This window comes from Cygnus olor, chromosome Z (genome assembly GCF_009769625.2).
Source record: "Cygnus olor isolate bCygOlo1 chromosome Z, bCygOlo1.pri.v2, whole genome shotgun sequence".
NCBI lineage: Eukaryota > Metazoa > Chordata > Aves > Anseriformes > Anatidae > Cygnus > Cygnus olor.
In genome coordinates, this window is record NC_049198.1 from 675,874 (window position 1) to 690,819 (window position 14,946).

Genomic DNA, 14,946 nt, shown 5'->3' on the forward strand with positions numbered 1-14,946 from the left:
TTATTCCCAGCACCTTCCTACCTCCGCCTCTTGTACCGAGGGCTCTCAGTGCCTTCTGCGTGACTGATGGAATGCCACTTCTTCTGGTCCTCACATGAAAAATATATTTCTTGTATGGTGAAAAAACTTCAGATTACTGGCTCATAAAATAAGTGCAGGAAATTATCCGCATGCCATCAGGCTGATGCCACAACAACAACACTCTTCAATACAATTCAGTTTTATTTCACAAGCATATTTACACCAGGTTGTTCAATACATACAGCAGATGGGGAGTGGATTCAAAAGTTGCTTGGGAGGCAGACACTTCAATCATTTACCACAGATGGTGACTTCCATCATTACAACATTTTCATACAGGTGTCTCATCATGTCATCTTTTGCTTGTAAACTGCCAATGAAGCCACATACGTCTCCACATTTACAAGGACAAGTCCAAATACAGCACTAACAAATCAATAGAGCACTAAAAGCTTACACCGGAATGACAATACAAATTTTACAGCAGTGCTGAGAGATGGAGGCTGCGAAGAAGTTGAGGACTAGGGCTAACAAAGTCACCGAAGCAGGGGTTGTGTTTAGGCAGGTAAACGGGAGGTGTCTCCCGGGAGGACCCGCAGGAGCTGCAGGCCGGGCAGGACCAGACCAAGCCCGGCTGCCCCGAAGACGGGCGCCGCGGGCTGAGCACGCTCCTCCACCGCCGGACCGCTCGCTGTCAGCGCCTCTGCTGCTTGGTTTGCAGGACTGGGAGGAAAATGGCTGCCTCTCCTTCGCACTTTAGAAAATCCATTACACTTCTACCTTAAAACAAACGTTTTAATGCATATATAATTCAAGATGTTTGTTCACTGTACCACAAAGGAAATCATTGGAGGGCTACGGCCCGCTGTTCCCACCAGGGCCGCAGTTTGTTTCTGAAGGTAAACACATACATCTGGAGGTGTACCCTAACGAAACCGATGGGGTCGGATCCTGGAATACCTCTGGGAATGCTTGCAGTGTACCCTAACGCCTCCCTCATACGCCTAAAGCGAATGTTACCGCGTTTCAGTCCATAGATGGAAGCCTCTGTCAGCTCTTCTTTTCTTCTTTGATCATCAAGGTTACATATATATCTTTATAAACACAATATACATGCACATTGCATTAGTTCACTTAGAAAAGACCCTGATATTCTACGACAGAGTTCTCTACTATATTCTACATTCCCGCCAGATACAAAGAATAAATTTTACGGCAGTTTGTGTTAAACATTCCTAATGGTCTTAATTTCTTGCGCTTTTTTATTTTTAAATTTTTAAACAGCAAACAGATATGTAGCTTCTGGACTGTAAACCTCACTTTCATACACAGTGTACTACATAGACCACCTAAAATAAAATAATAAAAAAAAAATCAATGCTTTTTAAATTTAGAAGCCGTTTTAAAAATTAATTTATTCCTTTTGGGGAAGGGAGGATTCTATGAGTACCATTTTTACTTTACCATGTAAAGACAGCCTTCTTATTTCTGTGAGCTTTTCAGACAAAAATGGCAAAGAAAAAGCTATACAAACATATACAGCAATATGTTTAAATAAAATAGTATTTTATAGATTTTTTTCTTTACTGTGAGCATAAACCAGCGTACTTTCACACGATTAAATATTTCATAAAATTAGATATGTAAGAAGGAAACACAGTCACAGCTAACGTTACATAGGAATATTCCTGCTGAAGAAATTGTTTCCATACATCCACTCAAATAACTTACCTATTTTTCACAATTTTTTGTGCCCGAATTGCTAACCACCAGCGACATTTGTGCTGTCACCCTCCAGGGAGTGTTTCCCCCCAGTCTCTCGGCGAGGCCAGCCCATGAAGCGCGCACAGCCTGCTTTCCACGCAGGGTCCAGCACAAATGGGAGCGGCTTTTGGAAGAAAAAGCTTATTATCTCTCTCTCTTTTTTTAAATAAATACCTTCACTGGTAGCAAAAAACACCTTTATATACAAATACTCCTTTGTTCAAGTTTGCTATTCCATCTTAGAGAGATTTTTAATATTTACATGTGGATTGTTACTCTTTCTTCCAGACGACAGCAAGCAACGACTGAGCACAGCAGCACTTCCAACTCAAAACCTCTGTCTTTTCATGAGGAAACGTGACCCCTCAGCTCAGAGCAGAGGCCACTCACTCCTGCACACTCAATTCCTCACGATCCCGAGTTAATTAGGCCCTCATTAACACGCTAGCTCTAAGAGGCGTTACCCAGCGATCATTCAGTGGTCACTAGAAGAAAGTCCGTGTAAACCCAGCCTTTTTGGTAAACACTGAGGTTCCGCGAGCGTGTTTAAGGAGGCTGCTGCGTGGGCTCGGCCCCCAGCGAAGGAGCCCGGGGTGATGCCTGCAGCCACTTTCCAGGCCTCGGAGCGCGGTCAAGGCGTGACTGGGTCTCCTGCTGCTGCTGCACCGAGCCACCGGGACCTCCCCAGCAGCCATCCTCTCCCTGCCGCGGGGAGAAACCACCCCGTGTCCATGTCCGTGTCCGCCCGGCGGAGCCGAGCCGGGCCGAGCCGCCGCGGCCTGGCCGGTCCGTGGGGCGCTGGGGGGCGATCGGTGTGTGGAGCACAGAGACAAAGAAAGAGGGAGAGTTACACGGAGGTTGGAAACAGAAATGTATTTCTAGCGCGGGCGGCTTCCCCTAGACCATGAAGCGGTGCTCCTTGCCGTCGTGAGCCATGAGGATGACGTTGCGGTTGGAGGTCCAGATGAGGCGGGCCAGCCGCAGGGCGTTGTGCGAGCCGGGGGAGGCCGGCTGCACGGGCGGCACCTGGTACGTCTTGATGCAGCGCAGCTGCGGCGCCGAGTTGAGCATGCCGATGCTGCCCAGCAGGGACGTGTTCATCTGCAGAGACAGCCCCGTGTCACCCCTGTGTCACCCCAACACCAGCGGGGAACCCGCCCGGCTCCCACCGCCCTGCCCCGCCCACCCACACCAGCCGTAATTAGCATCTCGTTAGACAGGGCCAAGCAACGCCATTCGATGGGAGAGCAGCCGAGAAGTTCGGCAGCACGCTCGCTGGCCCTGGTGGTGTTAGTGACCACAGCACACAAGTTCGCAAAAGGACGGACTAAATAAAGTCAGTTGGCATGTGACACTGCTCTCCCACGTGGGGAGCTCATGGAGTCACCCTAGCTGTAAGTGCATGTTATCGCCCGGTATTGTGAGCAACATCTTTAGAGCTACGTACCCCTTCACCCCTCCAAGACAAGAGAAAGGCGACGAATGTATATGACTAAGTGGAATACCAATTACAGTCAAGAACCTGTTAAAACTTCCCTCCTATGTACAGAACTCGGTGAAGTTTAGCAATCAGTGACCACTTCATCTCCCTGTTTTTCCCATGTAATTTTTTTTATTAGCATTCTCCTTGACTGTATCTTTTTCAAATAGAATTGTGAGATCTAAATCAATAAACTAGCTAGGAAAATTGCATAGCTTATTCAGTATGGTGAAAAGTATCACTTATACTTCATCGGTATGGCTTTATTATTAAAGGATTTTTTTTCAAAATTTAAGGAGAAACATGAAATGTTAATAAGCAAATGTTAAACATCAAGAGTTTTATTATTTTCTGGAGGACAAACAAACCATTCAGGAGAGATTCGCTGCATTATACTCTCTGGAAAGCAGGCCGGTTACTGATGCATGCTGTCTAGCTCCACGTTTTTAAAAATGAGATTTGCTGCTCTAACCCACCAAGACACACAGACCTCTACACCTTCCAAAACATTCCTCTCCTCGGGAAAACCTTCCCGTCCCTACGCACTGCAATCCTAGGATTTCCACGGACCGCTTCGCTGCATCCCTGGGCTGTGCCACGCGAAGCCCTGGGACAGGGAAGGTGCGTTACTGCTGACGCCACGCTCTGAATTCTGATCAGGACAAAGTACAAGCCATTACTTTTTCCTGGCTCTTCTCAGCAGCAGAATGGTGTCAGAGAGTGTAAATCATGGCATCTCTAGCAGGGAGCATGCAAGCACCACTGACATTTTCACAATTTAAATCATCTTGAGTAATAACCCTTTTAAGATGACTAATGTTACTGATTTTCCTGCATTAATAATAGTGCCAAATAGAACACAGAAGGGAAAAAAAATCACTAGTGCACGAGGTCACATTTTAAAACTAAATGTGTAGGTATATTTAACTCTTTATGTAAAAGCCACTTTAACGTGAGCATTTATACACCTGGAAGAATGTGGCAGCTCACAATTTAAAACACGTGCGTGCCTGATTTTTTTTTTCCTGCCAATTATACAAGATCTGGTCTGATTGCTTTCCAGATTTTCCCTGAGTACTTAAATTGAATAAATGTGACTGATGGATGAAGATTCTTGCTGTTCTCATTTACTGTTTCAGAAAGCACACAATGTAGTGAGGGATAATAATTTAATAATTATTATGGCACCTGTAGAACTAATGAATGGCAACAAAACGAGGGAACTACGTTAAAGACTAGCTGGTAATTATGGGTATACTGAGTTCGGTTTTATAGTCTGATCACTGCAAAACTACATTATTTTGATAGTCTGCACAAATTGCTTGTTCAGATCCATTTTGAAGTCTAAAGCCATTTGAAGGAAGAAAAAAATGCTACCTAGGGAATGTAGGCAGCAGTAAAGGCCTCTTCTGCGGCAATCTGTCCCACCAAGCTACATGTTTATCTATCCACAATTAACAAAAATACTCCTACTGACATGAGATCACAAAGACAAAAAGAATTGCTGATGTTAAAAAAAAAAGAAAGATAAATTATCTAGATACTTCACAAAACGGTAGTCTGATCCTCAGTTTCTCCCATTTCAGCCCCTCTTTGTATCGTTTCTCCCTCAGCTTTCCTGTTTCCAGCCTTATTATGGAAATAAAAGGCAGCTCCACAGCGCGCGGTGCAGCGGAGCACAGCTCCCTGACGGTACGGCACGCGGGCTCGAGGCAGAGCAGCTGTGGCTGCTGAGCAGTAATGGGACCAGTGGTCACCTTAATAGTTCTGCATCGTGTTTAATAAAAAATAAAATGGAGAAATGTCATGAAGGTCTTCTTCTATACAAGGTTCCAGAAATTAGAGAAGGAAAATGCCTACTGATAGGGATGGGACCGAGGATGGGAGCAGAAGCACCTGTCCTGGCCTGTTGAGAACTAGTTGGGGGTCTCCTGCATGGTCCTGAATCTTGTCGGGTGGGTGCTTTAGGTATGTGAAACTGAACTGTTACAACAGCTTCAGATTCAAACATCAAATAGGACACAGCCCAACATTTGAGACTGCTCTTTGATTGCCCTGCAGTTACATACTGATCCGTATGCAAACAAGCCCTCCTCCCTCATCGGGTGACAACCGCAAGGAACGTTCAAGCAGAAACAATAATAGAAAAAGACCTGCACACTGAAAAAATAGAAAAGCAGCCATGCACAGCAAAGTCGGGTGGCTAGACAGCACTGCAAAACATTGGAAAAAGGAAAGCTTCTGGAGAGTTCGTGCTGCACGAAGTCAGTGTGCTGTAACCCAGGTGTGCACACACTTGTGCAGCGTGTACCTGGGCTGTGTGAAAGCACACGGAGTGTGACCGGCCCGCTAGGGGACACGGGGATGGGAAACGCCCGCAGGCTCACGGTAACAGGCCTTACCTGCCAGAAGGAGAGGTGGCTGTCGGAGTTGGAGTAGGTGGCGAGGTACCGGCCGTCGGGGGCAAAAGCCACTGCAGTTATGGGCCCTTTGTGACCATGGATCGTCTAGTGAGAGGGGAGAGAACAGAAACCGAGAGCGTTTGTTACTCTGCACCACGGCGGTGCTCAACAGGCTTGTACGTAAACACAACTTGAACTTCTAGAGCTGAACTTCTAGAATTTGTTTTTGGAAGACTTGAGTAGCCCACTACAGTCAGTAAAAAGCAAACTCTGCGTGCAGAAGCCTCTTCCTCCCGCTTCACCGTTGTAGCTTAGGTCTTGAATCTCAGGTATGACACTAGGAAAGCACCCGCAACCTAAACAAGCCTTATTGGCAAATGCCTCTGAAGAACAAAGGGGAACCTTGATTTCAGAGTGTGGTTCCTGGGGTAACGCCTCTCTCATTCTCCCGCCGCCAGCCTTGCAGGCAGTTTTGTGGCAGGGATCGCAGCCACCCCGGCTGTGCCGCTGCTCTGTGCCAGCTCCACCAGCCGCACGCCTGGTGCGCTCCACACCTACAGACGGGTCTCACCAGAGTTAAACAACCGCTTTATAAAATACCCCACCATACAGACACGACACGAGCACCATGAAAAATTATTCCGGGCATTCTGTGGCCAGTCACAGTCACGATCGCATTCACTGGTTAATAACTGCAGACATGGGCGGATGCCGTACGCGGCGGGACTTGCTTGTGTTAAGCGTTTTCTGAGGCTTTGGAGATGCCAGTATCGACGAAGCCGGGCAGCCCCCCACCCTCCCACTTCATAGCCAATGGTGCAAGATCTCCAGCCACTCGTGGCACCCCACTCCTGGGAAAAGCAGCCCCGAGCCGGAGCGTGGCCAGCCCTGAAGCAGGAGGAGGAAGAAACGCAGCCACCACCACGTGAATACTGAGTGCAGGGCCAGCCAATACAGGGCTACATACAGGTTCTGGTGGGTTTTTTATCATTGTTTTGCTTCGTTTGTTTTTAATTCACAGTAACACATGAAGTTTTCTCTTTGAAAATATCATTTTCTATTGGATTATCATAAAGAAAACACCAGTGACATGCGCGCAAACTATTTCTTGGTAAAATACACGGTGGCTGCTCCTTCTGCATGAAGAGGCTCTGTGCCAGCTTCAAATTGGCAGGACTTTAAATGTGTGGAAAAAAAGACTTTGTAATATTCAGCAACAAAAACTAGACTGTGAAAATAGAAGTAGTGCCCCTGCAGCCAGCTCCTAGACACTAAAAGGCACGGACCTACTGAGAAGGCACACCAGCTCCTAGACACTAAAAGGCACGGACCTACTGAGAAGGCACACTGCTCCTAAAGCTGGGCTAATATTAACAACCCATTAATATATTTATTTATTGCTTATCACGTACAAGTTGAGTAAAGTCAAACGGAATCCCAAACCCATGTCTTTAATGTAATCACCACAGTTTAGGATGAAGATTTGAAAGGGCAATTAATTAGATGATCCAGCCTTTAGACCCATCAAACTGTGCAGCACTTAACAAGCAAGTAATACTTGTCAATAAAAAATGTTTTGGTAATACAAAGGTGGAAAATCAATAGTACTAGCACACTTGTTGCTCTTTTTACTACTGAAAATGTGTTCCAATAAGTACAATCCTTAGGGGAATGAACGTGCTTTGTTATTTAAAGCGAGTGCTTCTCTAATTGATGCTAATCCTTTCAAGCCAAGATTTATTTTTTAGTGCACTATCTAAATGTGTACTTTGCAACGCTCATCTTCTGTTTCTTAGGCAAGCGAATAAGCATAACAAAACCAAATTATTGCTGCTCATTCAAAATATCCTGCTTGCACCCATCCATTTGGAGCTCAGACTTCCCCTGCTGGCCCCGTCCTGCTGCAGTAATGGATTAGGACAGCAGTGCTTCTGCAGCACCTCTTTTAGGGCACCAACAATTTGCAGTTTTCCTGTTCAGAAGTAATTATATTAGTACGCAAGGAAAAGTATGCAAAAATCTGTGCAACATTGGTTAGAAAACGGTCTCAATTTTGACCGGCAGGCGGGGTGGGACAAAGTGCAGCTGCTTGTAGTTTCCCGCTGCCCAACCAATTGTTTTTTAATGGGAGAACGCTCCTGGGAGACTATTTGACTTCTGCACCTGCCACCGCCGCAGCCCTCTAACACATGATATACTGGAGCTATGACAGCCTCATTCTAAGTCCAATATTTAGCAAACTCTACGCTGACCTGCATTATTCTGTTAAAGGTGACATAAAAAATAAGTACTGTATCACCGCAGCAATTTTATTTTAATAAATACACTGAAATGCATACTTTAAATTGATAAAGTAACTTATACACCACTACAGAGACACAGCAATATTCCGCCACATTTATTATTAGATATTTACCTCCCCAGTCTCTAGGGGTACCTTAAGTAAAATGAAACAAACAAAAAATCACTTACTGAGACAGCAGCATGCCTACTGCATCCCCCAGAAGCGCTACCCTTCCAGTACGCATCGTGTGAAAACCAGCAAACAAGAGGTTTGCCACAGCCAAACACCACACTCACAAAGATCCGCCGGCTTTAACTGGGAACGGTGTGAAAGTATCGTTTCCAGTTTTTGCGTGGGAAACAGCCTCTGCACAAGGAATGGTTACTTGAAAATTAAGGAGGAGATGACTCTAACTCCTGCCCTGATCAGAGACGAATCACTGGCAGTGACTTCACGGGCAAACCCAGCAGTGCAGCTGAGGCCCTCTGCCACAGCGAGCACCTCTAAGTGTTACCCAGAAAGCAGACCTAAATACATCATAATACAGAATGTAAATAAATCACAAATAGAAGTTATCTATGCTAAAGACAAAGCCTAACGGAAGAGAGCTAACGACTGAAATAAGTTGAAAAAATGGTATTGATGGTGCCATTAAAAAAAGGAAGAAAGAAAAAAGGCAACTCTTCCTCTACCTCCTCCCCAAACTAGATTAAAAACAATGCAAGTTTAGAACAGATATTATTAATAGATAAAGCTAGGTCTGATAGATCATTATTTTATTTTATTTTATTTTATTTTATTTTATTTTTAGCAGCATGTAACAAACAACCAGAAATGAGCTGTGAAGGAAAAGCAGGGCAGTAGTGCTTTACTGACATGCACAGATCTCTTTGTGGTCTCCTCTGGCAGTGACATGTACTGACTAATTCTATATCATGCAAAGAAAAGTTTTTCTTTTTTAATTTAAATTAAAAATTGGAATTTGAATTTTAATGCTAGCAAGGGGTACAAAGACCCGCAGAACATGCAGAGAGCCAAAATTGTGTGGGGAAATAAATACTGGTCTTTGAAATGAAGATGAAGATGGCAGACCTAGGCAGTGAGTACCTACAAATAAATACTTACAAAGACTGCTGTAAAAGTAAAGAAGCCATCGCAGCTCCTTCTCAGCTGCTCTTGGTTTCAGTCACAGAGGAGATGAACAGCACCTCAGCAAGGCAGCAATGTGCTATGCCCAGGTCGCATTTTTCTTTTCCTTCCCTGGTTATTTTTATTTTTTTCCACCTTGCAATCATCACCACTCTCTCTTTCAATGTATAATTACAACATAAATACAGAAGGACTGCGTTGCACACCGTCCATGTTGAACGTATGGTTCCCCAAACACTGTCAGCTTTGGCCTAAGCTCAGCTGGAACAAGAGCGTGCCCGATAAAACCTTTCTTTCAATTTTTTTTTTTCCAATTGTCCTTCAAAATCCAAGCACACAAGATGTTCAAGATCATGATCTGCGTGTACACACTGAGGACATTTTATAAAAACACAGTTAGCAAAACTAAACAGCTTCACCTGAAAAGATACGTGATCTCGCTTCTCATACCACAAATAAATTCTTCTGTGATGCCCCCTCAAAGGCTTTCATGAACCCAACTCTCCAAGCAATTTAGTAGAATTATCTAATATAGCATAAATTTAAATAATTTCAGTATTTCTAATAATTAAATTTCCGTCTTCTTTCAAGTAATAATAACAATTGCAGTAAAAATTTCAGGACTATACTGAGAAAAAGTATATTTAAATCTTCAAATTAAATCTTCCTGTCCTTCAAGTGGCTTCTCAATAGCATCAAGATAAAGTCAAAGCACATATATGAAAATGTTTAACTTAATAACATATATAACTTAATTTTTAATCTTACGGTAATAGAATTTTGCATCAACCATTACTATTACTCAGTATTAAAATGTGACTTGCATGATCTGACAGGCAGCATGCAACGAGAGCAGAAAGTGACCTTGAACAGCAGTGTATAAAAATACATTTATCACCGAAATGGCATGCCGGCTGTCAGTCAATATATGCTTCTCATTTGTTAGGAGGTTCTCCTGCTGTGATTCCCTCATTACAATTTGCTTTTACTTCCTGGGCAAATGACAACCAGAAAATGAGGCAGCTTCTTTCTTGACCGAACTTAATCCAGAAAAAATTAGATGACAGCTGCACCCATCCAAGTGTTACAGGATGTTTTAGAAATGTTTCCAAAATGTGCAGCCTGACCATTTCGCCGTCTCTGTAGAACAGCCCAGAGCTAGCCTTGCATCCCCTGAAACTGTGACTGTAATCCACACGTGGCTCCCCCCAAATCCACCCAGCCCACTTCCCAAACACCCAGATGTTTGCAAACACCGGGTTTATGCTCTCACTTCAAGAATGTTCTTGTCAGTTCGAGAGTTTCGTGTGGCACCATCAAAATCCGTACGACAATTAAATACACCACACGTATGAACCAGTCGGCCCCTAATACCAGCAAGAAGGTTTTCATCTGTGAAACTAATGCCATGGTGGTTTAAAGAGAGGTACATGGTAATGTAGCAGCACCTCAGAGTATACGCATGAGTATGTGTCAGACAAAAATTTCAATAACACTACTGAGTTGTCTCCATGACAATTATTCTTTTAAAAGAGGTTTCAACAGCTCGTAGGCTGACCTTTATGCTGTAACTTCCAGGGAAATAATTTTAAATAAGAATTCTGATTATGGTCAGAATAGCAATGAAAACGGGAGAAAAAAGTGCTTAATATTTTCTCCAGGTTAATAGCATTTTGTGAGATGAAACATTAATTATTTTAAATCCTTACTTCAAAGAGGTATATTATCAATTACAAGCAGTCTGTGTAAAAAAAATACAAAATATAGATAGGAACCTAGAAAGGAGATTATACTGGCCAAGTACCAGGCCTCTTGACTTGCACATGCTCGCTGCTGTGAAGCACTGTAAAATTTTAGATCTCGAACCACAAGTCCCTCAGGACTGACACTCAACAGATGCGAGGAAGTTTGGGCTGATATCCCAGCGCCAGAGAGCACTTCACACGGAGAAAAAATATTGAACGCTTTCCAAAAAGTCACAACATGGAATAGATTTACCATTTATTACGGGGACTTCATCTAACCAACTTTCAAAATGCAAATCACACCCTTAAAGCGAGTAGCTGTATAAGGTGGTTTATAACTGGAGTGTGTAGCGGCTGGGGCACGTAGCATCTCCAGCCCTGACCACTCCTTGGGTGACACGCTAGACGTGGTGTCAGCGCGCCAGATTTTTCACATTTCCTATTCAAGCAGCTGTCACTAGATTTTCAAGCAGGCACGATGTTCCCATAAATTCCCCACTCTTTCTAGTCAAAGTGCATCTTGCTAAGGTACCGTTTGGCTGAAATATCTTCTAAGCTGTGTCAGTATAGATGGGGCCGTGATAGCGATGGGACTTTGGGCTCAGCACGCAGTACTTGTCCTTAAACAGTTCTGCTAGGATGCGGCTCTTCCCTTCCAGCTCCAGCTCCACTCACGGAAGTTTTACAGAGAACTGCTTAGATATCACATTCATATTTGGAGCACTGCAATATTTTTAACCTTTGACTTCATAGCCTTTGACTTCATAGCCTTCAATGTACTCGCAAAGCACACAAATCCATAGTTCCCAAGTGACCTGAGACTTTTGTTTAAAGTGTTCAGCAACTCAAATGGAGTAGGAAAAGCTAACAAGATCAGCATATCCTGCCAAAACGCTAAGGTCTGGGGACTTCATTATCCTCCCAGAAGTGTCTTCTGCCATGCACACTCTGAGGAAAAAAGGAACTTGCACCAGGATTTTTGAAATCAGCCATCTGATTCTTGCTGCTCCTCACTCTAATTTTCTGACCGTGTTTCCAGATCTTTATCAGTTCCTGGGCAAATTGCAGCCTACTGCAGAACTCTGTGAAGCTGCTTTCGTTCCATGTTTACCATTCTCATTTTCTTCCAGGAGTCAAAAGCATCAAAATCAAGATTCTCAAAACAAGTGGAAATTTGGAAGGTCATGTCTAGATTGGAGAAATAGGTCAGTTAAAAAACTGTGTTTGCAACATGATATTAAACAGTTCTGTATATCTACTGAGAGTCGTGTTTAAACACGTGCTTGCTGGTCACAGGCAACCCTAAATGGGGAAACCTAAGTTTGATCATGACCATTTAATGCATTTTGAGCATTTTCTGCCCTCCTTCTACTAGTTGCAAAGTCCTGGCTGAAGATAATACGCTCAAATTGCAATTTTCCTATTTTATCTTTCGAGAGAATTACAGTATAAGGGATATCTTTGTTTTCAAGCATGACTGTTGTGGTCATGCAAAATCAGAAGGCAGAAAGAAAACACATTAGGCCGGGGTGGACAGATTAAAATTTGCTTACATCCCAGGCTAGGATGAGACCTTCCTACCACGTGTATTGTTTACAAAAGTTGCTGCTGATGGGACTGAGCTGTGGCTGACTTCAGCCTTTAGACTTTTAATGTCTGAGTAGGATGGAACGGCTGAACTAGATATAAATTTAGAAACTTTATTTTCTTTACAGATTTCAGTGTAAAATTTGTATGCATACTTTTCTTCTGCCGCGGCTTCTAGAGATGCAACTAACTCAGTACTGTAACAAATCTGTATACTCAGCGTGGGGTTTGTGGCCTCAGAGGCTGGTTGGTAAGTTTAGCATCTTTTTCCAGTCTATTTGACTCTTGTACACTGAATTGTATCACTTCAAAAAGGAAAAAAAATCCTTAGTGGAATTGATTACATTGTCAGCTCCCCACTTTGGAACCCAACAGCTGAGGCACTGGAGTTAAGCAGAAAGCTAGTGTTGCATCAATTTCTTATTTAATTTTTACTAACTTTGATTATTTGAAAGCACTCCTGATTTCTGCTCCTGGATTTACAGTCCTCACTTGATGTCTATCCCTGCCTTTCCTCTCCCAACAAGATGTTCCTGTATTTGTAAACTCCATATGTCTCCAAAGGCAAAATACGCAAGCTCCTTTAAATCAGTCTCCAAATCAAATAGAAAAGAGTATAGAAAGACACAAAAAAGACTCTTAAAAAATTAGTATTGCTGATCGCCATGACCTAAAAAAGCAAATTCTGTGATTCCTGAGGCCTCATTACTTTGCCTGGCTACAAAGCTACAAAGTTAGAGTGGAGTTACGGCACGAATTTATGGTGCACTTACTAGGCTGTAATGTGAGGACTCTCAGTTTGCATTTTTTTCTTGTAGCTTAATGAATATATTTATATGTGCAAAGTAGATTTATCTGTGACGCACAGAGGCAACTTGGTGCAGATCAACAATATCCAAGTGGAGAGTTAATGCAGTGGAGTTAGTGTGCTGTAAATTCATGCCTTGGATAAACCTTCACCAGCTTCCCATACAGAAGAGTATCAGCACAGTCTGTTCTCATAAAATATACCGCTAAATTACCACCAGCCTAACCACCTAGGCATAATTAAACACTATTTTTAAAAGACATTTGAGAAACTTGAAAAAAAATGTTTATTTTGTTATCGCATCCCTCAGGTAGCTGGATTTGCTGTTAATAGGCTAAGACCATCTCCTGTCATAATGAAAATGCATAAAATCCCTCAACTCTCCTATTAGGCAGGTTTAGAAAGATCAGCTCAGGGTAAAACTACTGCAGCCTATGGGGAAAATGCGTCTGTAATACACAGGATAGCATGACGGTTTCCTTCTTCTGCAATGCTCTCTGATGCTGGAAATAAAATGTAAGAGGAACAAAAGAGCACGGCTTGCATTTTAAAAAGCCAGCTGTACCAACGAGGACGTGAAAATGTAAGTACGTTTAAGTCCCGCTGTAGTTGAAGCATGTCCCCTTAAATTTCTGCCCCACTTGCCAGCAGTGCACTTATTACTACCTGGTATTACATTACTATGGATTTTCCCTTGTGAACCTTGCTACTGCTTTTGTGAGTCAGATTATAAACTAAACCGAACGTCAAGCACTCCCAGTCCCCCTTCCACATTAACGTGGCTAATCGTACCAATGACAGGACACACGAGCGTATTTTCAGAGCCCAGGTACACGGCACTACGAGCACACGTGCTACGTGCCTGAGGAACAGCACAATGGAATCTGCTCCGCAGCCTGACGGCTTTCATTCCCTCCCCTTCCTGCCTCCAGTGAGAAAAGGGTTTTGGCCTGTAAAATTAAAAGGCTATACTCAGTAATTATCTTTTATCTGCAATTTGAGAATGTGTGTTCCTACTAACAAGTTTTCCGGGCTCATCTGAACTTGCCGGCGTGAGAGTGTCAGTAAATGCACGTACATGTTCAGATTACAGGATGGCTATCTTTCCTTTTCTACCTACAAAATACTGCAATTCAGAACACTGCCTTTTATTTACCAAGCAGACTTAGCTAAAGCGAGCCACTAGACATCAGCAACTATTCATTCCAAATATAATATTAAACAATTTTCTGCCTCGTATAAGAATTAAAAAATTGCAAAGGCATCCAGGTACCGAAATCAAACAATATTATGCGCAATTCAATTACTGCTCTGACTGTCGAAGCCATGACTTTAATTCTGCAGTGAGCCAAATGGAGCACCCAGACCAAACAGCATCGATTCCAGCCGACGTTCAGAAACAGCTTTTGCTTTGAAACAAACCGAAGCAGAACTCAGGCTTCCCTTTAACCTCCCGTTGTAAGAGACCCGGCTCTCACGCGCACAAGCTCCCATCTGCATCCCCCGCAGACCTGCCAGGGATGCTGCAGCTCTGCCTGGGGGGGTTCTCCCAGCTCCGTGTCCCACGGGGACCCCTGCCCGTGGCTCGGCCCTGCGGGGGCACAGCTGGAGTGGCTGCAGAGGGCTGCCTGGCCGGACAGAGAAGGGAGACCTACAGAACGAGATCGTACGCAGCGACACGAACTGTTTGTTTTCATGGCCAGCCC

General features: G+C 43.6%; 1 protein-coding gene across 7 annotated transcripts in view; it reads right to left on the reverse strand.

The window, feature by feature from the left end:
- Positions 1 to 208: 208 nt before the first annotated feature.
- WDR7 (WD repeat domain 7) overlaps positions 209 to 14,946 on the reverse strand; it is a 115,169-nt gene continuing 100,431 nt past the window's right edge. For all 7 annotated transcript variants that reach the window (XM_040540757.1, XM_040540754.1, XM_040540751.1 and 4 more), the window contains 2 exons: positions 5,668 to 5,772; positions 209 to 2,886 (listed from right to left, as the gene is read on the reverse strand). In XM_040540757.1, coding sequence (XP_040396691.1) covers positions 2,683 to 2,886; positions 5,668 to 5,772 — 309 coding nt within the window. In that variant the 3' untranslated portion in view covers positions 209 to 2,682. The remainder of the gene's footprint in view (positions 2,887 to 5,667; positions 5,773 to 14,946) is intronic.